Source organism: Varanus komodoensis, unplaced genomic scaffold (assembly GCF_004798865.1).
Source record: "Varanus komodoensis strain SLA01 unplaced genomic scaffold, ASM479886v1 scaffold2, whole genome shotgun sequence".
Lineage (NCBI taxonomy): Eukaryota > Metazoa > Chordata > Lepidosauria > Squamata > Varanidae > Varanus > Varanus komodoensis.
Window position 1 is genome coordinate 10,662,078 of NW_025335568.1, and position 24,926 is coordinate 10,687,003.

The 24,926-nt window shown below is 48.7% G+C and overlaps 1 protein-coding gene across 7 annotated transcripts in view; it reads right to left on the bottom strand.

Moving 5' to 3' along the window:
* Positions 1–21,100, bottom strand: part of RASGEF1B (RasGEF domain family member 1B) — a 39,710-nt gene extending 18,610 nt beyond the window's left edge. The window contains exons 1-4 of one of the 7 annotated variants that reach the window (XM_044429078.1): positions 15,447–16,005; positions 7,033–7,215; positions 2,439–2,561; positions 823–960 (exon numbers count right to left, since the gene is read on the bottom strand). In XM_044429078.1, coding sequence (XP_044285013.1) covers positions 823–960; positions 2,439–2,561; positions 7,033–7,215; positions 15,447–15,548 — 546 coding nt within the window. In that variant the 5' untranslated portion in view covers positions 15,549–16,005. Of the gene's footprint in view, positions 1–822; positions 961–2,438; positions 2,562–7,032; positions 7,216–10,631; positions 13,622–15,446; positions 16,007–19,108; positions 20,038–20,822 lie in introns of those variants that run through there. The other 6 variants (XM_044429079.1, XM_044429083.1, XM_044429082.1 and 3 more) reach the window with 6 other exon arrangements.
* Positions 21,101–24,926: the final 3,826 nt, after the last annotated feature.

Sequence of the window (24,926 nt, forward strand, 5' to 3'; positions counted from 1 at the left end):
GGGGGACAGAGCATGAGGGAAAGTTTCTTATTTCCACACCACACGCAAATTTGGATTTATTTATTTATTTATTTATTTATTTAAAGTATTTATATGCCGTCCTGTTGCGAAAGCCTCAGGACGGCTCACATAGAATTACTTGGCTATCTGGTTTAAAAACTGCAAATGCAGTTTAGAGGACACGTCATCCAGCTATAATTCACCCTAAATAGCATATCGGGACTTTATGTCAGCCATCTAACAGGTCTGATGCTTATTTGTGTTCGTTATCGCAGTTGTTAAAATCAGTTTTAAATCTGGTTTATAAACTTTATAGTCTAATTCACGTGATGTTTTACTGTCATATGTATTTTATGCTGTATTCTTACTGTATTTTATGTGCTGTTGTGAACCACTTAGAGATAAAGTAAATGAACTGAACAGCTTACATCTTTCGTGCGTCCCAGAAATAACCATTTACACTGGTGCACATGTAACTTTAAAGCAGTGCAGGGCAATTTTTGGTGGTCCGGCACCAATTTCCCCCACTTGCCCCCATGGGTTGTATTCCTACCCCCAGGGCAAAAAAGGAGGGGAAGGGAAAAGCAGCTAAATGTACTCATTTTAAACCTCAGTAGCGGTTTGGTGTCAAATTTCAGTGGCAAAATGCAACTTTTTCTCCCTTTTTTAAACATTGTAGGAGTGGTGGGACAGCAAAAGCAGCAGTTTGTGTGTTGTCTGCCCTTGCTTTAAAGGCAATTTTAAATACTGTGCTTGAAAGTACTCCTCTAGGAATCCTCTGAAACAGCAGCAGAATTATTCTGGCCCGCTTGAGAGACTCACCTCATCCCCACTGGCTATTCGATGGGCCAGTTCCTTTAAATTCCTCATCATGCGCTCGTCTCGAAAATCATACGGAAACGTCTCTGTCCACTCTGTTAGCAGCTGCAGAATTTTGGGGGCAATTTTCCGTAACCGGCTCTAGAAAGAGTGGGAGAAAGGTGATACGTTGTGCACTCCCGTGAGTGCAGGAAGATGAGGAGTTTGTTGCAGCACACAATTTGAGGTACACCAGGTGATGTTGCATTACTTCAGCAAAACCTGAATGGGAAGCTGAGACCCTCCCGGCATCACTGGATAACAGCTTCCATCTTCCCCAACACAACCTTCTGGCTTGGGCTGATGGGAGCTGAACAAACTCTTGAGCTAAACAAGCCCTTCAGCTTTGAGCCTCGAGTGGAAACAAAAACAGCCACAATCCCAAAGCAGCCGTCTTTAAAGTGCCGTTCTTAAGGTTTCATTACTGGCAGCGAATGCTTTCAGTTAAAATATATGTGGGTACTTCTCCCTGTCATTGCCACCCCCGGCCTGCAGTCCCAAAAGCTATTCCAAGCTGGGATTCCGCCTTGTGCTGAGACGGGTTCTGCATCCATGAGCTGCAGCTTCCACTGTACTTGGAGGATCCAGGTTCAAATCCTCACTCAGCCAGGAAACTCTCTGGACCAGGGGTCCTCACGCTTTTTAAACAGGGGGCCAGTTCACTGTCCCTCAGACTCTTGGGGGGCAGGACTCGGGGGAGGGGAGACTGGCGTGATCGCAGGCTTGCTCTTGCAGGGAAGGTGGGCGGGATTGCGGCCACCCCCCCCCCCCACAGCACCATTGTGGAGGGAAGGCAGCGCAATCACAGGCGCACTTGTGCAGGGAAGGCAGGCGGGATCGTGGCCATCTCCCCACCTCCAGCACGATCACAATCGCACCTGTCTTCCTCGCACGAATGCGCCCATGATCGTGGCCATCTCCCCACTGAATACGCCTGCGCTGGCTCAAAGCTTTTGGGCTCACTCGGAGATCATTTCCTCCGAGCAAGTCCAAAAGCTCTGAGGCGGGCCGGATCAATCAGCATGGTGGGCCGGATCCGGTCCGTGGGCCGTAGTTTGAGGACCCATGCTCTGGACGGTTTGGTCTGGTTGCCGTCTCTCAACTTCACCCGCCTCACAGGACATGTGTGAGGAGGAAGAAACAGGAAGAGGAGGACCCCACGCATGACACCGGGCTCCTTGAAGGAACGGTGGGATATCCAGGGAAGTGGCCCACAAAAGCGACTCCGTGCAGGGAGGTGGTGGGAGTGCCGGACTCCCCCAGGGGACCTGGGTCCTCGTCCCCACTTGGCCAGAACACTCATTGGGAGACCTGGGCCAGCCACACGCTCCCAGCTTCGCCAACCTCGCAGGGCTGCTGTGTGAGGATAAAGTAGAGTGAGGAGCTCTGTGCAAGCCCCCGTGGGTTCCTTGCCAGGGGAAAAACATGGGCTATGGATGCAATGGAGGGAGAGGCAGAGGCAGAAGCAGGAATAGCAATGGGTCTGGTGCTCAGGGCCACGACGCCTGGGCAGGGCTGCGTTCCAGGCTCGTCTGTCCTGTAAGTCGGCACCAGTGGCACCGACTGGGCACGCCACTTACTTTATCAGCCGCAGGCTCATCCAGTCGTTGCTTCTCAGTGCACAGGTGGCAAACCTTGGCCATGAGCTCGTAGGGGTGCACAAAGAGCCGAGAGCTGAGCAGGAAAGTAAATATGTATGTTCTCTGCAGGGGAAAGACCAACAAGAGACAGGCCTTACTTCACCTTGTGTGTTCAGGCTTCATCAGGCAGCAGAGAGCTTATTGCGTTATCTTGGGAGAGAGCCCAATGCCACACAGGTGTGTGTTAAAGCCGAATTGCATCTAACAAGACTGCATTCAGAACCTGCTACAAATAGATCACACCTGGGTTGTGCAAAGCTGGGCAGCAGATGGGCAGGGCAGGGTAGGGCAGGGCAGGGCAGGGCGCCCAGCTGAGCCGATGTGGGTTGGGTAAGACAGTGTCACACAGGGATTCAGTTCCTTGGAATCCCTTGCTGTGCAATTTCAGAACCACGCCCCTTGCTTGGCATCTCCAGCACACCCCACTGGTGTAGAACAGCACTGCTCCAATCAGGTGGCTTCCAGCTGTGATGGACTAATGGCCCCATAATCCCCAGCCAGCACAGCCACTGAGGAGCATGGGAGTCGGGTGGCCAAAACTCTGGAGGACACCAGCTTGGGTAGGCTGACTTGCCTTGGTCATGAACCCACAAACAGCCAGCTCCTCTCCTATGAGATAATCAGGCAGAACCACTTTGGAGGGTGGACGTAAAGATATCTGTGATCTGTCCCCCACCCCCCAGATCCAGGGTATACTTAGGTTTTTAAAAGCCCCTCCTGTTCTCAGATTCAGGTAAGCTTCTTCACCAACAGTATCCTCTTTCTCAGGTCTGTAGTCAGCCAACTACCTAATCCCCTGTGGTGAGTAAGAATGGACTCTAGGCAACCAGACTGAGAAGCGCTGAAATGCATGGCATTCAGGCTGGCTTTGCATTTTACAACATATGGTAAAAGCAGGTGCACAAATGCTTATGCATCCACAGTCCTCTGTATGTTGCCATTTCTGAACAAAGGGAAAGAAGATTAACAGATGACTGGATGTGGCAAGAGAGTAAACTCATTTTAAATCAGTGGGACTTTTTGCTTGATGAATGAGGCTTCAGGTTGCAGTTCCTCTACCAAAGAATTATATGTTTGATTTCAGAGCATCGAACACCCCCTGGCCATTAAAAAGTTAAGCAGCACTAATACAGAAGACTAAAATGAGACCAATATCAAGGCACTAACTCTCCAAACGCTACTGAACATTTTAGCCAAGTTAAAACAACAACACTTCGACCTTACATTTTAATTTCGCTTCTCAGATTGCAAAGTACATTGCAATTCCTATACATTTATTATCTGTGAAAGTAATTAAGCTGCAAGATTCTGTGCCCAGTCTAGCCAGCACCAAAGTGACCTTCTCAGGTAAGGCTGAAGACAGGAAACCTTGACAGCTCAGCCCACAGACTCCTCCAATGCACGCATGAATTCCAGCACTCTTTGGGGGAATCTGTATGCCCGACTTCTTAGGCTTCATGCAGGAATGGACAACCACACAAGGAATGGATGCCACCTCCTGCTCTCCAGCTTCCACACAGGGCATCACTGAAATGTGTGGAGCACCCCAGGAAAAACATCACACTTCAGGTTGGTGGCAATCTGTTCTGTGGCGCTACAAGCGGGGCCAGCCCTCCCATAAAACATGGTGGAACCCCTGCCTCGGGCAGCAGAACAGTAAATTCTGCCTCTCCCCCAGTCCCACCAGGAGGATCTCCAGCTGCTGTCCTACACCCAGCCTCTGGGTCATTTGTTTCAGTGAAAGAAACCAGCCGAGGAAGCGGCCAGCCCGGCTCTTCAGAAAGTCCGTCTGGCTGAAAGGCCTGGCTTCAAGGGAGCCCTTCCTCAGAGCCAGCATGCAAGGAAAGTCCTCTCATGTATTCCCCCAGCTGTGCAGCTCAGCAGTAAAGACAAGGGCGAGAGGGGCATTTAGTAAAAGTAAGGCACATGTCAATGGTGTAGTGGGGAGAAGGGGGCCACTGCATGGGAAGGGGGTGGGGAGTCAAGCCAGGGTGGTGCAGGGGTTCAGAGCAGGGGACTGGGGCTCAAGGGATCTGGGTTCGAGTCCCCACTCAGACATGGAGCCAACTGGGCCAGCCACAGACTCTCAGCCCAACCTACCTCACAGGGTTCTCGTTGTGAGGATAAGACTGAGAGTGGGAGGAGGAGAATGACGTGAGCTGCTGTAAGTTCTTTAAAAAGTGAAATAGGTGGGATATAAATCTAGTAATAAATAAATAAAATCAGGGAAGGCAGCTGGGGGTTCTGATCAGTGGCAGATGTGCCCTTTTGCCTCTGGTCCCAGGCCTGGCTGGAAGGATTAAATCTGGCTCTTTTGGCACTCACGGCACTACAGCTGCCTTTCCTGCACTTTTTTCAATTGCACTGCTGACGAATTCAGACGGCCAGGCAGCATGGGGGTGTTGCTGCCCACCCCATCCTAACGCTTCTTAGAGTCTGTCTTGCATCATATTGGCCCGACAAACAGAGGATACAACGGACAGCCAGAGGACATTCCGCATCCTTTTTTGGCATCTTGCGATGACCTGCTGCCATCAGTCAGTCATGGGATGGAAAATTCCGTATCGCTCGTAAAGTTAGCCATCTTCATGTGAGCTTTCCGCAAAGTTAATTACGCGGCTCACACGCACGGGCATGAATCAGTGAGATTTGGAAACCATTCCAAAGCAAGCTTATTTACGTGGATAATGAACCCTGAACTGAGGATGCAACAGTCACATTAGGAAATCTATCATACTCAATTGGTCAGCACATTCTTGAAGATCTGCAACTGAGATCAAAGTGAAGCAGCAGAAAGCCAGAAATTGATCTTCATGTATGATCTCATTTGTCGGCTCAGTATGCAAAGTACTCTGGTAGGGTGTCAGTGATTATACCCCATTTCCTCAACCTAGCGCCCTCCAGATAGGTTGGACTACAACCCCCATCATCCCCAGCCTGGCTGGGGATGATGGGGGTTGTAGTCCAACATGCCAGGAGAGCTGCGTTACACACAGGGCCACTTCACTGGTGGGTATTTCCCATGTGGGTATAAATTTCACGCAACAAGCACACACCATCACAGCCACACTCAGCACCCTCCATCATGTACAATTAATACATGGGACCATTTTGTACAGGTCTGTGCACAAGTGCGAGCCCAGAACTTTATTCACCAGGGAAACATAACACATGCCTTTGGGTTTCCCAGCAACAGCAAACATCCTCTCCCTCAGACCCTGCCTTGCTCTGCGGTTTATCGGATAAAACCAGAATCCAGCGCAGAAGAAGGAGCTCCTCCTTCATACCTTCTGGGCATGCATCCAAGGGGAAGAGGTTGAAACACCAAGAGAAGGTGGCTAGGAAGCTTCAGGTAGGAACGCAGCTGCGTACACACGGCACAATCTGCGAGCAAACTTCTACCTGGAATTGCCAGAGAGGTGAAGACCTGGACTTGGATGGCTTTAAAGGGGGATTGGATGAAAGCTTAGAGGCTACTGGTCCTGATAGCTAAGGCTAGCTTTCTCCACCAGCAGAGGCCCTATGCTTATATACACCCATTGCTGGGGAACCTGGGCAGAATGGTGTGTTCGCACCTGTGCCATGTTTGCAGGTTTCCCAGTGGCCCGTGGGTGGCCACTGGATGAATGGAACCCCACTCTAGAAGGACCACCAGACTCAGCCATATGGTTCTTCTGATGTTCTTACATTGGGGGAAAACAGCAGAGGAGAAACCAGAACCCCGAGACAGACACACTGGCTGTTCCGCAATCTTTCTGCAATAAACTCCAATCACTTGCAATACTACTACATACCTTGGGGATTTAACTGGTGGAGCAAAAAGAAGGTGTGAATGGCACTCAATGGCAAATTCATGTTAAGAGATGCTGAACTCAGACACAGCAGGAAAAACACAACGTTAGGATATGCCTGGAAGCCATTCACTTTCCCCATAGAACATGATATTTATTTATTCATTCATTCATTCATTTAGACAGCTTATATGCCGCCCCCTTTGCATAAGCCTCGGGGCGGCTTACAATCATAAAATCCCACATATAAATGCAGTAAATACATAGAATCCATAAAATAGTGGAAACAGTCTGGTCAGTCAATAAATAAACCTTAACAATTAAAATAGTGTTTAAATAAAAAGGTCTTGGCCTGGCGCCGAAAAGCAAATAACGACGGCGCCAGGCGGACCTCTCTGGGGAGCGCATTCCATAGGTTGGGCGCCACCGCAGAGAAAGCCCTCCTCCGGGTACTCACCCTCCTAATATCCTTCACGGAGGTTCCCAGAGAAGGGCCTCTGCCGCCAATCTCAAGGGGCGGGAGGGCATATATGGACGCAGGCGTTCCTTTAGGTATCCTACATAATAGCCACAACTCTCCTTGGCGAACCCACTTCCTCCTTTTTCGGAGGTGCAGCAGTTCAGCCTTTCTTAATCTGCTGCCTCGCAGAAGTGCAGGATCGCAGGTCCCATAATCACTGGCTGGGAATTATGGGCATTACACCAGACTGACCTGATGTCCTTTGCAAACGGAGCAGACTTACATCGGGGTAGTAATCCACTGTGGGCACTAGGTGCTGGATGAGGGCTTCCAAGGATCCTGACAGCAGGTTGTTGTCGTGGTAGTACAGTTCTCCGCAGCTGTCCTCTTTCGCCTGGTACAAGTTCCGGTTGTAACCACTGCTGTCAAACATCGCTGCAAAGGGAGGAGTCTGCGGCATGTTCTCCTGAGAAAACGAAGAACCAAGGAACATCGATAACCCCTCACAATCGCAATTCCACATTGCCAGGTTTTTAACAAGTCTTTGCCCTGAATCAACCATCTTGGCTGCATTGGCAGTAACCTGTGTGACCCCCCTTTCTCCTACCTCCCAAAGTCAAATCATGCTCTGGACTCCTTTTTATGATACTGAGACCCACGTTTTCACATCAGAGGTAAAAATGGTCATTCTCCTTGAAAGAGAAAATGCAATGCTTCGACGCGCATTTTGATTTCCCCCAAGCGCCATGTGCGATCACAACTTTTATAAGGCTCTTTACACCCACATGCGCTTACATGAACTGTGATGGTGTGTGCAAGGCTGTGGAAAGGAACCAGGCTTTAAAAGTCTTGTGGGTCCAGAATGCACGGCTGTGATGCCGACAATATTCTCGTTTGGAGTGCCAAATTCCACCAGTGGGACCAGTTCATGTAACTCAAGCTTGCGACACTGACACGGATTAGCCAAAGTAGTTTTCCTGTGGTTTACAGACTAACAAGCAATGCAGTGGAGTCGGGTTAATTATTGCTGACGGATAGTTAAATGCGATGACTTCACGTACTTTTGCATTGGCTCTCAGTAGACATTTGTTCAACAAACAGCTTATTGGAGCCTTGATATTGTGTTAGGGTCATAATACAGATATGCAATTCAGATAAAAGCACAGAACCGGTTCTTGTAACATCGTTCCGTGTATCCCAGACTGCTATGGATACAGATTAAAGTCTCCAACTGGAAACAGAAGTAACTGGAAAAGGGCGCGCAAGATTCACCTTAAAGTGTACTGTGTGCCCTTGATTCATCAGAGCGCCTCGTCATTCTCATCAGATTTGAACTGGAGGTCATATGCAATGCTCTACTTTAAAAATGAGGAAGGGCAGAAGCTCAGTGGGAGCAGGCACGCTTGCCATGAAACAGCCCAGGCTCGAGCCCAAGCCTCTCCAGGCTCATATCCTGGAGAGCTGAGCTCAGTGCAGGCTAACTGAGCTAGATGGACTAAGGATCTGGCTGTGTGCAAGGCTGCATCTATGGCCTGATTTGCAAACCGTGTGAATCCAGAGTACAGGTTGTATATGGGCTGTTGCTGAATAGTGGCTCTGGGTTGTTATTATGGATGAAACAGACCGTAGTTTCTCTGACCTAGTTTGTACAGAACACAGACGGAGCGTGGGTTGCCATTACATTCAGACTTTGCATTAGGGTTTAATGATGGCTTGTTAACCACAAACAACATAGCTAGAGAACCCACAGCTTGCTGTTGGGTTTTGATTCTGGGCTGTGATTTCTGGACTGTTTGTGGTAAACCACCTATTATTAATCCATAGTGCCGTGTCCGCACACAACAACCACCCGTGTCTCAATGACAACCCATCCTTAGCCTGCACTCTGGGCTGGCATTACACAGAAGCCAAGTCATGGGCTATGTAGACAGGCACATACGCTTCCCACTGCTTCACCTCCTCTGAGAAATTAGAAAGGGGGGGACTCAAATCGCTACCCTGATTCAAGAAGGCCAGCTGCTGCTCAGGCACTGATGGCACCCTGCGCATGGCTATGCATGCAAAAAGCTCACACTCTCCTGCAGGCCGTCGCTGAGGAGTGCAGATGCCGCTGCTTTTCTCCCTCTATTGTGTGCCAAATCCTCCTGGTGTGTGTGGCGGGGGCGGGGGGGGGGGAGCAGCAGGGACTGGAGCCTTTCTGTTTATATATATAGTAAATAAACGCATGCCCCGGTGCGGTGCGTGCTTGGCTGGGAAAACACCTGACTTTGGAGGACAAGCGTTAATGGGGCAGCCTTTGGCTAAGTGGCTTCTCCCTCCCTCTCCATCTGTGCTCTCTGCAACTCCCAACAAAACACTTTGCAGAGGGAGATGATGAGAAGCTATTAAGTTATTAGCTGGATTCCTGGGGACAAAAAGGGGCGGGGGGGGCGCGGCACACGCACTGAGAGCCAAAGGACCGGCTTGCTTCTGGCAGCAGGTCAAGACAATGAAGGCGTCGGTATTCAAATGCCACAGAAAAGTAGAAGCTTGGGTGAGTAAACAATGAGAGAAAGCAAAAGTGCTGTTCCTGGAGCGAGCGGGGGTGGGGGGGGGAGGCACACTGAGCTGCGCCCCCCCCCCCGCCTACGAGGCCCCCTCGCTAATCCTGCTTTTCAAGATGCCAAAGGAGATTTGCATCAAAATAAGGGACAGCAGCAGGGCCGGCATCTGAGAAGTCACATTCATCTCTCCGAGCAGCTGTTCAGCCAGGGACTGGATTCCTCCCAGCACAGATCAGCCAGGAGGGGGTGAAAGGGAAGAATACGAGCCATCCACGTGCCGCAGCAGAAGGGGCAAGAAGCGGCGGCTGGGCTTCCCAGAACAAGGGGCCATTATGACGGACGCCAGCAGGGGGGAAGCGGCCTGAGAGGGGCACATGCTGCCCTTGAGGGATCAAAACATTCTCAGGAGGAGAATGCTGCGGGAAGGCCCTTGGTCTTCAACGCCACTCGCCAGCCGGGAAGGAACAAGAGAGCACCCGGGGGAGAGACTGGCACCCCATCCGCTCAGCTCAACCTGGAGTGGTGCTCCTTTCCAGTGCTTCTCCTGGGCATCGCTTTGCAAAATCAACCCCAGCGGTGGTTCCCAACCACACGTTTCGTCTTCAGGCTGCACTTCCAGCCAGTGGAACAACCCTAGCCTCTCTTTCTTGCATCACCAACACGAACCCTATTATTTATTTACGTAAAGCTTTTCTATACCATCCTCTTACCAAGAGCCTCAGGACGGTCTTACAATTAAAGAAAGTAAAGCACAGCACAGCATTGTTAAATTTTGGGCAAAGCCCCTTCTATTTTAGATGTACAGCACAAGCCTTGCTCATGCACAGCTGGAATCTCTGACTCATTTTCCTTCCTGAACCACATACCCTGAACCACACTGAAAGGCCCCTCAGTTTCCAAAACATTCTGATATTTATTATTTATTTAAAACATTTTGATGCCGCCCCCATCGCAACGAAGCCTCGGGGCGGCTCACAACAGAAATAAAATACATAAATAAATAACAATATAACAATAAAAAAATTATTTAAAACCCCCCAGTGCATCTCGGCTAAAAATTTAAAATCCTATAAATACAAATCATTTAACAATTAAAATAAGTTTTAAATAAAAAGGTCTTTGCCTGGCGCCAAAAAACAAGTAACGACGGCGCCAGGTGGACCTCTCTGGGGAGCGCATTCCATAGATGGGAAAGGGAATGGGAAATCTAATTGTCAAGAAACACAAGCCCAAAGCCCCCTTGAGCAGGGCAAACTAACAGTCTCTGGGACTCCGGCTCCAGTACCTCTGGTTTTCAAACATGGCACCATTTCAGTTTATGCCTTATGGCTTGGCATACCTGCATATGTTCACCCATGCTCGATTCCAGACCATGTGCACCCCATGAACCATGCAGCCGTATGCATGAAAACTCCCCCGCCACAGACATTCATGGATACACCAGGGTGGGTTAGCTAGTCAGCCCATGCTCTGGCAGAGGAGGGGTTAGTCAGCGCAGCCTCACTCTCCCACCCTCTGCATGTGAGCAGAAAGCAGGAGGCGTTTTTCGGAAGAAGCCAGCTGCCAGTGGTGTGTCACATTTGCTTTCTGCAGGCGGTGGAGGTGTCACTGCAGCGCTGTTGACATGGCTTGGCCTGCCCTTGGTTTAACTCCACCATGCACAGCTTCTGGGCCTGCAGGTGCATTGGAGTGGAAGGTGGGAGGTGACGGCGTGATGTCATTCGCTTGGAACACGCCAGACACTCAGTCCACTCGCTGAAACAGACACAAAACGCATCATCCAAAGGACAGAGTTGGAATGGAAGAGTGAAGCGAGTACGTAGTCCCCCTCCCATGGCTTCATCTAACAGCTTGGGGTGGGGTGCAGAGGAAGAAAGTGCAGAATATTCAATGCATGCAGCCTGTTAGAGAGCCATCAAGACAGCTCCAGTCCTGCCTTCATAGCTGCTAAGTGGCCACCAAATACAAGGCAAGGGCTGGCTTTCTTGACTCTGAAGGCAAACAGCCAGAAACCCTGCTTTCAGCTGAAAAGCACCTTGCTGGCTGCTTTTCCGGGTGCTGAAGATCAGAAAGTGAGTGCACTACAGGTGAAATTGAAAAGGTGCCAAGTCACAGGGCACCACCATTCTGAAGAACCCTGCTGGATCAGGCCAAAGTCCAGGTAGTCTACACTTCAGCCACACCATGGCCAGAGTTCAGGACAGAAATAACAGGTTCGAGTTCCAGGAAGAGAGATTCCAGCTAGGCATCAGGAAAAACTTCCTGACTGTCAGAACGGTATGGCAAGGGAATCGACAGCCTGGGCAGGTTGTGGGCTCTCCTACACTGGAGGCATTCAAGAGGCAGCTGGACAGCCATCTGTCAGAATGCTTTAACTGAGAGTCCTGCACTGAGCAGAGGGTTTGATTCTGTGAACTGGAGACTTGTGGGAAACTCCTGAGTGGGATGTGAGCACAACAGCACCCATGCTCCCTAGCAAAAGAGTGCATAGGCATATGGTCTCTGATACTACAGGCAGCATAAAACCATCAGGACTAGCAGCCATGGATCGCCCTGAAGACCAAGCAGGTTTTAATTTGGCTAGGGGCTGGTACACCACACTCGTTCATAGTTCTTTGCTCCACCTGTCTCCATAGCTACCAAATCCAGAATACATTGTGATATAATAAGCAAATACATGGATTTAGTTAATGTTCAGTGTTTATGACACAACTTTTCTTAGCTACCACCCCCGCAGGGACACGCACACACAATTGCACAAGGCCATTGTTCAAGAGCGTTGCTAAAAATGGCTTTGAGACAATGAAGTGGGATATAAATGCTTGGTAATGGTAATGAGAAAATGCCCATCAGAGCATGAATGAATCTTTCCATTTATAAACAAATGAAATAAGTGAATTTATAAAACAAATCCAGAATATAATACACTGGCTTGGAGAGATGTCTATCCAAGAATCTAGAACCCCCTTCATTCCAAGACCTGGATTCCATTTTACAGATCTCCAGGGCTGCACACCCAGGACTTGTGGCTGGGACCAAAGGCAAAGGGGAGAGTCCAAAACTGCCAACATATTTCAGCTTAAAACTCCTATTGCCATTAACTAAGGCTGAGGAAAGCAGTTTAACCATCTAGAATCAGGAAAAAATGCCTGTACACAATGAAAGTGGGCGGGGCTGGCTAGAGAACCCTTCTTGTTGCTGTGGGCCATCAAGTCGTCTTTGACTTATGGAGACCCCGTGAATGAAAGTCCTCCAAGATGACTATCCATGACAGGCCTGCTCAGCTCTTCTAAGGTCAAGGCAGTGGCCTCCTTCATGCAGTCCGCCCATCTCCTGTTTGGTCTTCCTTTCCTTCTTCTGCCTTCGACTTTCCCTAGCATGATGGTCTTCTCCAGGAAGACTTCCATTTTCCAAAGTATGGCAGCCTCAAGCTCATTTGAACACCAGCCCTGGTCTACTCCAATTGAATATGCACACGGTAGGCATGTCATGAGTGGAGCCAGGGGTCAGACTAGATGGCCCAGGAGCCCCCTTCTGACTCACTCTGCTTCCATGTTTCCATGTTTCTAATATGCCTGGATCCAACCCTCAATATCATTTTTTAAAGCATCCCTTTAATTTCACTAACTTGAAAGGTGTTAGCGCTTTCTGCATGCTTTCTTCATAGAGGCCTTCTACACATAAAACAAGTTTCTTAAAATGCACCTCCCATTTGAAAGTGTGGCAAAACCCTGCAATCTGGCCAGTCTGTGTAGCGTAGATTAGCAAACCAGTAATTATAGAAGTGCCAACATGTTACGAGCCACCAAAGACCCTAGAAAAGCTGCGCCTGCTGCCCATTCTGTGGCAGAAGCTCCGCTGATTTATGGCATGAATTAATCTGAAAGGCACGCACAGCCGACTTGGGCTAGCCAAAGCCTGCAGTAAAACACAGCCCTTTCTTCATGCGGCAGGCAGTCTTTGCAGCATTATTTACGAGCAGGCAGCTGGAAGACGGCAAGGAAGCACTTTGAGACAATAGTCCATGTTGAATAGGGGCACAGAGAGGCTGCTTGTGGCCAACACACAAAGCGGGCTTCACATCTGGATCTGCTGCCTCGTCCTTCTACTCAGACCTCTTACAAGTCAAGGGGATTCATGTGCTGAGGCTTCCCCTTTCCTAGTTGTTTCAAATCCAAGCGATGACTGTGCCTAACAGCACAACCCTATACAAGTTCAGAGGAACTTCCTCCCACGTCAATGGACACAGGGCTGAAGCTTTAGGAAGCAAACCTGGCTGACTGATGGTGGAATCGTCACGCAATGCTGGATCACATGCTGGACATCCGGGCAGTTCCAGATTCAATTCCCCACATCCCCAAAAGGGCCTCCTGGGAAGAGGACACAGAAAGACCCTGTGCTGGAGCTCTTGGCCAACCCTGTACTGAGCTGGATGGTCAACATCTAACTCAGATAAAGCACAAGAACATTCCAGTTCAGCTGTCAAAGCACAACTTGCAAGAATCTCAAAGTCTACCACCTTTGTCAAAAGACTATTGGCTAAATATTCAGGACTGAAACTAACCTGGTACTGTTTCCCCAGATACGTGGTGTCAATCAGAAGAAGACAACCCGCAACATTAGGGCATAAAGGTGAGGAGAGAAACGAAGGAAGAGAAAATGGATAGGAAGGGGGAAGGGAGAGGAAAAAGCTGAAACCAATGTAGTGATAGAAGTGGGAATAGGATATTCCCACTGAGTCCTCCATTCTCAGTCGAAGCCTTCTGGACTGAGAGGGAGAAGGGGTGGTAAGCAACCACCATCCTCCAGAAATTTTGGACCGCAACATCCCTGAACCCCAGCCAGCAGGGTCAATGGTCCGGGATTACAGGAACTGAAGCACCAGCTTGCCTTATGGCAGGAATCAGCCGCTCTACGATGCATTTGCAACTATCTTGCTGCTCAGTTTCATATTGGTACAGCTGCAGTATTTCACACATCCAGACGTAATGCATGAATTAGCCCCAGTATGGTTTGCAATGCGAAAGCACACAGGTTCACGGAGTTCAGGAGCTGCAGAAACCCAGGAGACTCACATTTTCCTTGTCTAGCAGAATCCCCTATGATTACAGTGGTATTAATTTTCTCCAGTGGCACGTAGCCAAAGGAAGGGACGTGGGCACACATGTGCTTGGTGGTGGCGGGCTAGAAAGAAGGAGCTACTTTACCAGCTTCAGCTGCAGGATTATTCTTGCTACTAGCAGTTTGCATGTCGAACAGAAGGCGGAACCTGATTCTAAGCCCTTGGATCAAAGTCTCAAAGTTGCAAGCAATCACACCTACAGAGTCAAGATTAAGGAGGATATTCAAAGGCAAAGAAGAGGCACAGTGGATGGGAATGAAGGAAAGGGCCTGCTTCTCTGAGCATAGACTACAATTTCAAGAGAAAGCGTGCCAGGATCAGAGGGGGCAGGGGGAGGAGACGCCCGTTTTTAGGATGAGTAAGACTCTAAACTTTTAACCTCTTTCTTCAGACATACTTAAGCACACACACCCACATGTTTCATGGGGACGCTAGAAAACACAGTTCCTTAGAGTAGATCTGAGTCATTCTGTTGTCTTGTAAAAGGTTTCAGGATATTGGCTTCAGCCTGCCAATTTTGCATTGGATTTAGACAGGCAGGCTGCCCATCCCACACAGAGAGAGCAGAATCTGTCTTGTTGCAATTTAGTTTGCAGCCACAAGTAAAGAAATAACTTAATAATGCATTTTGATTAATTTGGGTTGTTTATTTATTTATGTATTTATTCAATTTCTATCCTGCCTTTTTCCCCCTTGAAAGGAATCCAGGGTAGTTTACATAATCCTCCTTTCCATTTTATCCCCACAACAATGCTGTGAGGAAGCTTAGGCTAAGAGGCATTCACTATGCAGAGTGTGAACTAGAACCCTGATCTCCCAAGTCCCAGTTCAGGACTTTAGCACTGGTTCAATTGTAGAATATTTTTTTCCTTCTTGTTCATCCAAATCAAAGATTGTACCCAAGGGGTAAAATTACAATATATAGGCAGTCCCCTTTGGGATGCTAAGATTCATCTCTAGATGCAAGAGAGCTTTGGCTATAGGACAATAAAGAAATATAATAAATTAAGAATCAAGAAAGAAAGCACTTACAGCCAGCAATGACGCAGCAGTGTGCTCAGAAATGCAAGCACTCATTCTGCCAGAACCAATAGCCACAAGAGAATCAAACGCACAGGCCACCTGTTGCTCCATATCAACAGGTCTGTTCTAGGACTTTCTGTCTCTACCAGGAGCAGGTCTTTTTGTCAAGCAGGTTTTAACCACCCATTCAAGACCAAGCTGCCCCGACATACTTGGCATTACAACTGGGACAGTTCACAGTCAACTGTTGTTGATTCAGTCCAATCTATTCCCTATTCCCAGCTAGTGAGAGGGTTGTCATTCAACCTAGAGGGAACTGGAAGATTTAAGGGGTTGGCAAATGCCCACGCTGCTAATCAAAATGTCCCATGACTTTGACCCCATGAGCCTTGGTTTCAGTGACAGCCAGGTCCTCCAGCCCAATGGGGACTGATTGCATTATGACTCCAGGTCCAAATACACTAGGCCATTTCAAGCTGAATCGTGCAGTTCTGTCTTTTGAGCTGCCCTAATTGGACATGTTCAGCCTTGAGAAGAAAAAACCGAGGGGGGACATGATGTCCCTCTATAAGTACCTCAAAGGCTGTCACAAAGAGGAAGGTCCAGATCTCTTCTTGCGGATGCCAGAGTGCAGCACACGGAATAATCAAGTCAAATTGCGAAAACACAGATTCAGGCTGGACGTGAGGAAAAGCTTCCTCACTGTCAGAGCAATACGACAGTGGAACCAGCTGCCTAGAGAGGTGGTGGGCTCTCCCACACGAGAGACATTTAGCAAGAAAATGGGCAGCCCTCTGAGTGGGATGGCGTAAACTGGTGTCCTGCAACAGCAGGGGGTTGGACTCGATGGTCTTCATGACCCCTTCCAACTCCAGTATTCAATGATTCCATGATTCTGTGAAAAGCGTTTGCTACCCATCAGGGTCACAGCCAGCCAGAAGTTCTCAGACAACGTCCTGTGCTGATTTCCATGTATGGCTCCTACAGGGTAACCATTTTTCATAGAAAATGGTGCGGAAGCATAAAGCCCCAATGTTTGCAGTGAGGGAACCAATCACTTAAAGAGCCCTCAAGGGTTCCATTTGTAATAACCATTGTTTCCATGTACCTGGGGAACAGCTGCTCTTTCATTCTCCCCCATTAAGGGTTCTGCTCTGCTTGAAAGCTTTCCTGCCTCTACAAATACGAAGGCAACAAGATATCCCTTTTTTATTTTGCTTCTCTAGAAAGTCTGTTTTTTTCCCTGCAAAGCAAAAAGTATTCTTACAGATTCTTTGTCCCACTAGAATACATATAATTGTTGGCTATTTTGCTTGTTTAAATTCAACCCTTCCTTCAAAGAGCTCAGAGTTACACAAATAGCTTTCTCCCTCCCTATTTCATCCTCACAACAACCTTGTGAGGTAGACAAACTGAGAGATAGTCATTGGCTCCAAGCTACATAGGATTTGAACCCAGGTCTCTGTCAGTTGTTGACCAGCACTCTTAAGCACTATGCTGGACTGGCTGTTTACACTGTTAAGCTCTAGGGAAAGGTGATCCAGTTACTGAATAACTCAGATATTCCACAATGGCTGAGTTATTCATAATACTGACATGGAAAGATTTAGCCAGCAGAAGTGGCTGAATACTTGGAGTGCTTTTCTCTAATCAAATGCATTTATGCTACTCACAGCTTTCAGAAAACCAGATTGTGTATCCCTTTCTTAACACATCTTTGGCAAGGTTTCCTTGACTTTCTCACAATGCATGCCTTCTGGACTGTGACCTGTAGATCAACCTGGTACCCTCCAAAGATAATTATCAACATCCTGCTTGGGGACTCTGGAAGCTGAAGTCTATCACATTGGGTGGCACCAGGTTGATGGAATGGCCAAGATCCTGTAACAGGCTTACATGAGAGCAAGTCGCACTGCAGTGAGTGGGACCGACTTGCGAGAAAACAATATTCAGGTTGTCTAAAGCATGGGTCCTCAAACTACGGCCCGGGGGCTGGATGCGGGCTGCCATGCCCATTTGGACCTGCCGCCATGCACGCGCCCGCCCCCGCGCACGTGCTCGCCTCGCCCCACGCGCAGGGAGGCAGCGGTTTGCTCACTTGGAGAAAACGATCTCCAAGGAGCAGGCAGCTGCCTCGTGTGCCCGCCTCGCGGCGTGTGCCCACCTGTGCCTCGCCTCGTCCCCCCTTGCTGGGCACCCCACCCCCACCTCAGCGCACATGCCCACGCGCGCCCCCTCTGCCTCCACCCCCTCGCCGGCCCGCACCCGGCACCGGCACCTTTCAACTGGCCCCTGGTGAAAAAGTTTGAGGACCCCTGGCCTAAAGGAATATTAGTGACTGTAGACCCAAATTACAATGGATTGCTATAGAGAGGGAAATCTGAGGAAGGGCTGTATTTTATTTATTTAATTTCTATACTCCCCCAGTAGCAAAAGCTCTCAGTTTAAAACTGTAGCCTTGTCTAACCTCTAAATCCATAGTTTATTTGCAGTCATGGTGGTGACAATCTGTCAACCTGCCACAGAATCCCTCTTTGCATCACTGTTCAGCACAACCTCCTTTTCAGAAGCTACACCTCTGGCTGCAGACGTGTTCCTACTTAACAGCCCCACTGAACTCCAGGGGACTTCTGAGTAAGCACCCACAGGGCACCGGGGCTGCATGTGCATTGCTGCTTCTCTTTCTATAAAGCAACCCTCTCTCTGCTTGCAGGCGTTGGCAACAGCATCCCGTGGCCAAATATAAATCATTGCATGCAACGCATGGGGGAGGAGGAAAGAATCACTGGTTCGTATCTGGATCAGCCTTGCCAGATCACCATCCTGTGCGCAAAACAGGGCAGAAGCCTGACCCAGCCTCCCTGCTGGCCTTCTCCCATTCACATTTCGCCCAGCCCTAAATTTAGAGGATTTAGTAACAAGCACAGGGCCATCCTGTGGGTGGATGATGATGACACGTCTGTGGCCTTGGCAAAGGGAGCCAAAACAAACCCATCAACACATAACAAAGTGGAAGGCAAATATTGCAGGCTCAGCTCACAGGAGGAAGACAGATCTAAACTTGCCACCTCTGTAGTTTCATTTCTGAACAATACAGTGTAAATTCTCCTTGATTTCCCCAGCTTGTTGCTGGGTCAAGCAGCTGGCACCAGTCCTGGTTCTTCCAGGAAAGGTGCACTCTTGAATCATGGCCTCATGAATATAGAGGATTGCAGTGGTGCCATCAGGATAGGAATTTGGGGCAGAGGCCAAGTGCCCCACACAGACTGACTGGGTTCAGACAACACCATAAGCACACAACGGCTGAGTAGGTGCCGTTGTTGAAACATGGGTTACTGTGCTGACTGAACTCCGCCAAGCTAGCAAACCATGTTTGGTTAACCATGAACAACCCAGGAAGAGAACCTGTGGTATATGAACTGTGGGCTGTTCATGGTTAGCAAACCATAGTCAGCTGGCATGGCAGCCAACAGGATAACTCATGTTTCAACAACTACTTGTGGCTGAATGGCAACCCACGCTCAACCTGTTGTGTTGCTGCAACCCAGCCAGTGCAAAAAGAGGGAGGCCTCCAGACGCCTCAGGGCGGGTCTCAGCATATTGTAAAGTACCATCTAACCGCATCCCCTGCCACCATAAAACTAGGTTCTAAAATCATTACATAAATGTACCACCAGCTGAGCCGATCTGCTCGCGCTGATTCCATACAGTTCACGCAGCTTCAGTTCTAGAATCCAAAGACCTGGAATGATCAGCTATTTCAATCAGATGGTATAGAGAAGATCACAGTTCAAGAGGAGCTCTGTTGGATCAGGCCATATAATCCAGCTTCTCATCACCAGAAATAGTCTCCCATATGCCTCTGGATGCTTCGAATACAGAGTATGAAGGCTCTAATTCTTCTGTTTCTATGCATCTAGCATTGAGAGTCCAATTCTATGCATATTTAGACAGAAACAGTTCTGCAACTTCCCTACGCTGGCTGGGGAGTAGGGCTTTTTTCCGTCTAAACATGCATAATAGGATTGCACCCCAATGATGCATTTTTCCTGAACATGGAAATTCTATTCAGCTGTGTCTAATTGCCATGGATGGACTTATCCACTGTGAATCCATTAGCCAGGATGTCAAGCAGCCTTAAAACAAACAACAGCCGAACCTCTAAAAGCGCAGCAGCAGCAGCATCCGGAGAATTCTAAAGTTTCAGGCTGCAAGCCTTATGTTCCAGTTACTTGGAGCAAATCCGCGGAAGGCATTGTCAAGCGAACACGCTCAGGGATCAGGTTGCAAGTCTACTCCAGACGCCTTCACTGACTGAGGAAGCAACCTCTAAAATCCAAGTAAATGTACTTCAACCCATGTGACTCAGGTGCAAAGGGGATCGTTTCGCTCTTTGTAAAGTCACCTGCAAAGAACAGCCAAGTCAAGCCACTCCGGAACAGCAACGAGATTCCTGCGTGCATTTTCAAAGCCATTACCCTTGTTTTTTCGGCCAGTTCAAAGAGGCAACCTTGGCTTTTCTCAAGCCTGCCACTCTCCAGATATGGTGATGGCAACTCCCATCATCCCCAGAGTCTAGGCTGGGAAAGGCCAAGCTAGCTTTTGGAAACACCTCCTCCTCCCCTCCCCTCCCCTCCCCCATTGCAAGACTTCTCTAGATCACGCTGATAACCAGGTATGACAGAGAGACTTCGGAAAAGGATGAGCAATCCTTTCTTCTTTAGCAACTACACACACAACCCCCCTGCCCCCAGAAAGCCAGCCCTAGATGGGGAGAGGCGTGCTCCCAGCCCTGTTACCGCTGTGGGATCCTGGGTGAACATGATGCAGAAAATACGGCGTGTGGGGGGGGGGAGGGGAAAATAAATTTCAGCAAGATCCATTGGGCGATCCTATGGTTATAAAGGGCTGGCCAGCGCAAGGAACACTACTTTCCAGAGCACTTTTTCTGCTTTATTAAGAGCTGGGGATGTACGCTAATGTTGCCCTCCCTCTGTGGGGGAGCCGGGTGTGAGAAGGCTGACACACGCCGAGGAATGCAAGTCCGGTTCTCCCCTTCTTTATCCCTTCCTCCCAGCCGCGCTGTGAGAAACTCTTATTAGGAGTTACACCGATTTCCCGAGAGGTACCCAGGAGATCTTACAGGTCTAGCCGGGAGCCTTCGTTTCTGTAACATGTACGTTATCAGCAGAGCCTGCTCCCCGTCGCATCTGCGAAATTGACGGAGACGGCGTCCTTGGAGCTAACGGTGGTCGCGACGCGGGAGTCAAAGGCGTCCCCGATCCAAACCCGCCCTGCTGAGGACGGGCGAGGGAACTTCAGCACGCACGCAAGGCGGCGCAGGGCAGGCGAGCGCACTCCTAGCCAGGCGCACGGATCTGTTACCTGGCTGAAACCGGGTCCGCGGGCAGGTAGCACGTTCCCACGCTCGCCCGCTTGGGTGCGAATGTTGGCCGCTCTCCAGCGGGACAGAAATTCCCTCTTCGGCCACCACGGCCCGCTTCTCGCCACGCCGATCCTCGTTCGCGCCCCGCGTCCGCGTCCCCAGCCCGGAGAAACCTGCAGGGCTACTCAGGCGCGCCTCTCCGCTCGCCAAGGCCAGCGCGCACGAATGCCAGCCCAGAGCTCACGCAGGCGCGCACGCGCGGCCGTCTCCGGCTGGCAACTCCGGCTGGCTCGATCGGCCGCGGGTGCACTAGTAGCGTCCACGCCCCCTCCTCCCGGCCCTTCGCTCCTCCTCTGCAGGATACCCCACCAATCTCCGCCCGGAGTCGCCGCCTACAAGGACTGAAGGCGGAGGAGGACAGAGAAAAAGCGAAGCTGGGGGCGCACGCAGCACGTGGTTTCCTAGGACTCCCCCCACCCCCCCGCCGCCGCCTCCGCCTTTCCCCGAACGGAGAAAATGCGAAAGGAAAAGTGATTCTGCGGAGGGCGAAGGAGGGAGCTTAATCTCCAAGGCTGTGATCGGATCCCCCGTTTCTGTCATTCGTAACAGAGGCGAGAGGAGGGGAGCGGGGAGGGGAGGGGAGGGGAGCCAGGCCGGCCTGGGTCCGGCTGAGCGATAGAAGCAGTAGCAACAGAACCAGCACAAGCTATGGAATGAGGCGCTGGGATGGTTTCCGTCCATCTGGCAAGAGAAGGGGAACCTGGGGTTCACTTTTTAAAAGTTCTTTGTTGCGACGATAACGATTTATTATTTATTTATTCGTAGTAAATCTTTATTATTTCGATAAATTATTTTTATTTAAACTGAACAATTAAAATATCGTGTTAATAAAATTTAATTTTAATATGCAGATCCAAATATATAATATTTATTATAAGACAATAAAACTCTTGTTTTCTGATCATAGTTGAACGAGTTTCTTGCTTTCTGTCTGAGCTGGTGACGGCAAAAGTTTGGTCTGTGTTGCAATCATGGGCTAGTTAGCTCAGCATGGAGTGCAATGCCCAGTCAGCAGCAATAGGTTCGTAACCTTTATATACCTGATTAGACCTGATTACCTGATTAGACAGGAAAAAAGAAGCCATTCCAAGCATGACCTTATCATGTGGCCTTTCCCAATGCAGTGCTCTTCCAAATGTGCTGGACTACAACTCCCAGCATCCTGGGCAGCTCACACTGAGAAATGCGGTGGCACTAGGCTAGGAGAGCTGCTGTGTGCACTTGGGTGCAACATTTGGGGCTTTGAGATGGGGAGGAAGACAGAGGGGTACAAAATGATTGGGGTGTGGAGAAGGTGCACGGCAAGATGCTTTTCTCTCTGGAATCCAAAGGTGGGGGGGGCCTTCCATGAAGGTGATTGGTGGAGGTTCAGACTAGACAACAGTAAAGACTGCATGGAGTTAAACTATGGACTTTGCTTCCACACGATGTAGTGATGACCTCCAGCTTGGTCAGCTTTCAAAGGGAATTATACAAATTCAGGAAGGAAAAGGCTAACAATGGCCATACTAGTCTTGATGGTGCGACATCACATCTAGGACGGGAGGCCATAGCCAGGTACCCCAGCTACTGAGGGATGCCACCAGGAGGAATCCATCCTGTTTGGGTATCTGGTTGCCCCCTGTGGCAACAGGATGCTGGATGAGGTAGAATTTTCATTTGATCCAGCACAGCCGTTCTGTTTGTGTTGATGTGTGCTGTTGACTTTGTTGTGTGCTGTCAAGTTGTCTTGGACTTATGGTGACCCTGTGAATAGGCACCCTCCAAAATGCCCTGAGCTGGGCAACAGGTCAGCTCTTGTCACCTCAAGACTGTGACTTTCTTTATGGAATGGATCCATCTCTCATTTGGCCATTGCCCTCTTCTTCTGCCTTTGACTCTTCCAAGCATAAATGTTTTCTTGTCTTCTTGAGATGTGCACAGTTTCAGTTTCTGTGCTTACCTTGGAATATTAAGCCCTGTTAAATGCAAAGGGTCTTATTTCTGAGTAGACATTCATGGGGTTGCATGGTAAGGCATTTTTATTCCAGTGCGTGCTTGACCTGCCGGTTTCAGAAGTTTTACAGGTGTCTTCTCTTCCTTGTTAGGCCGCTTTTACCTGTTGTACTTGTCTCTGCTTTTATCGTTTTTACGGTTTTATGGTGCTGCTCTTTTATAATAGCACTGTTCTTAACTGGTTGCAAGTTGCCCTGAGGACTGCTGTGACAGAAGGAGGGTAGGATACATTCCCCACTAGAAATTTTTCAAAAATAGCTGAACTGCGGGCCAAGCAAACATTTAGCATCTGAGACTTTCCTTGGTGCTCCATCTCTGTGCCAGAAAGGTTCTCTTGCAGTCATTTCTGCCTGTTCCTTGGCTGTTAAAGAGTATAGCAGTCTGCCATTCAGAGGCTAAACAGACAGAAGCTTCAATATTATAGTAAAAGCGCAGAAGCCTTGGCAAAAAGAGTTGGCTGGCAACACCATAATCATCTTTAGTGTTGTGTGAGGAAGAAACCCGACATCATGCAGAAAGCCACTTGCTACTGACTGATCCATCACTTCCGTATTATTATTTATTTCATTTCTATACTGCCCCCTAGTCGAAGCTCTCTAGGCAGTTCATTTCCTTGCATACTGAGCTTCATTCTCAATCCCTCCTTTTCCAATGCTCAGAGGTGAAAGCTGTTGCTGATGTTACCAGGGGACTCAAAAACAGCCAGTTAAGATGGAATATAAATAATGGCAAGAGAGTACTAATGGACGCTTAGGACCGGAGACAGAAACCAGACAGAGTAGAAATGGGGCATCCTGAACATGAGAATGCCACTCTGCAGTGCTCTGTTGAAGTTCGCTCTTGTGATTCCAATTTCTGTTTTAAAGATGGCAAGCTGAGGCTGAAAGGGAGGGATGTGCTCAAGTAAAATGCCCATTCCTGCTTTGCAAGGCATTCCTAGAGCAAACTGAGCACACATGGGAATTGGATGCATCCTTCACCTTGTACCCAAGAGCACTGATTGGGGTGCAGCATGCCTGTGTACGCAGACAGGTGTTCCACTATTAAATTCACAGGTATGTAAGAATGCATATCTATCATTCACATTTTAGGCTTACTATGAGATATACTTGTGTTTCCCTTGCAAATTAGAATATTTCAAGTCATAGCACCCCAGCCATGGAACTCAGTCCCGCTGGAGATTCCGTTGGTACATACTTTCCTTTCCTTTAGATGCCAACTAAAGATGCTTTTGTTCCATTGCTATTTTGGCAGATAAATTCGTTGGTTTGTTATTTTTAATGTTGATTTTAAAGATTTTTATATTATTAAAAGCTGCCGCCTTCCATGATTCTAGGAATTTATGCCAAATATTGACATGAATTCTGTTTTAATTGGCTTATGTCCTCTTTCTTTTCTGATCCTGTGTTATGATAATTACCTTTTAATGCATGGTATTGCTTTTATTATTTTTCTTACTTAATTTTAGTGGGTTTTATATTTACTGATTTTTATTGTTTCATTGGTTTTATGGTTTATTGTAGATTTTGCTGTGTTGCAAGGCACCCAGAGACCCTATGGCCAATAGGGCGGCATATAAATCGAATAAATAAATAAATAAACATTAAGCAGAAATATCAATAAATTCTCAGATGCCTGTAGTTCTAGCACATGGCCACCAACTGACTTCTGACGGGCCTGCTGGTTGGCTGGCAGCACAAATGACCAATGATGGCTTTTGATCATGGGTGACTAATGACCGATGCTAGGTAGAGCTCCCATGTCTGTCTGTTTCCCTGCCTGCCTGCGTTTGCTATGGGTTTAATCCAGTGTTAGAGCACAATCCTAGGGATGCTGAGACAGAAAAAAAACCCTCCTACAACTTCCAGTTCAGGAACGGTGTCCGGAAAATGCTGGGAGTGTTTGGGTTTTATTTTTCTGGCTAAACAGCCAGAGGATGTACTCGTTGCCATATTTAGTGCCGACCTATTGAAATCAGTGGGATTTCAGTTACTTATAGCTAACTTTCATTTGTTCCAGTGGGTTTACTCTACGGCTGAGCCTCACTC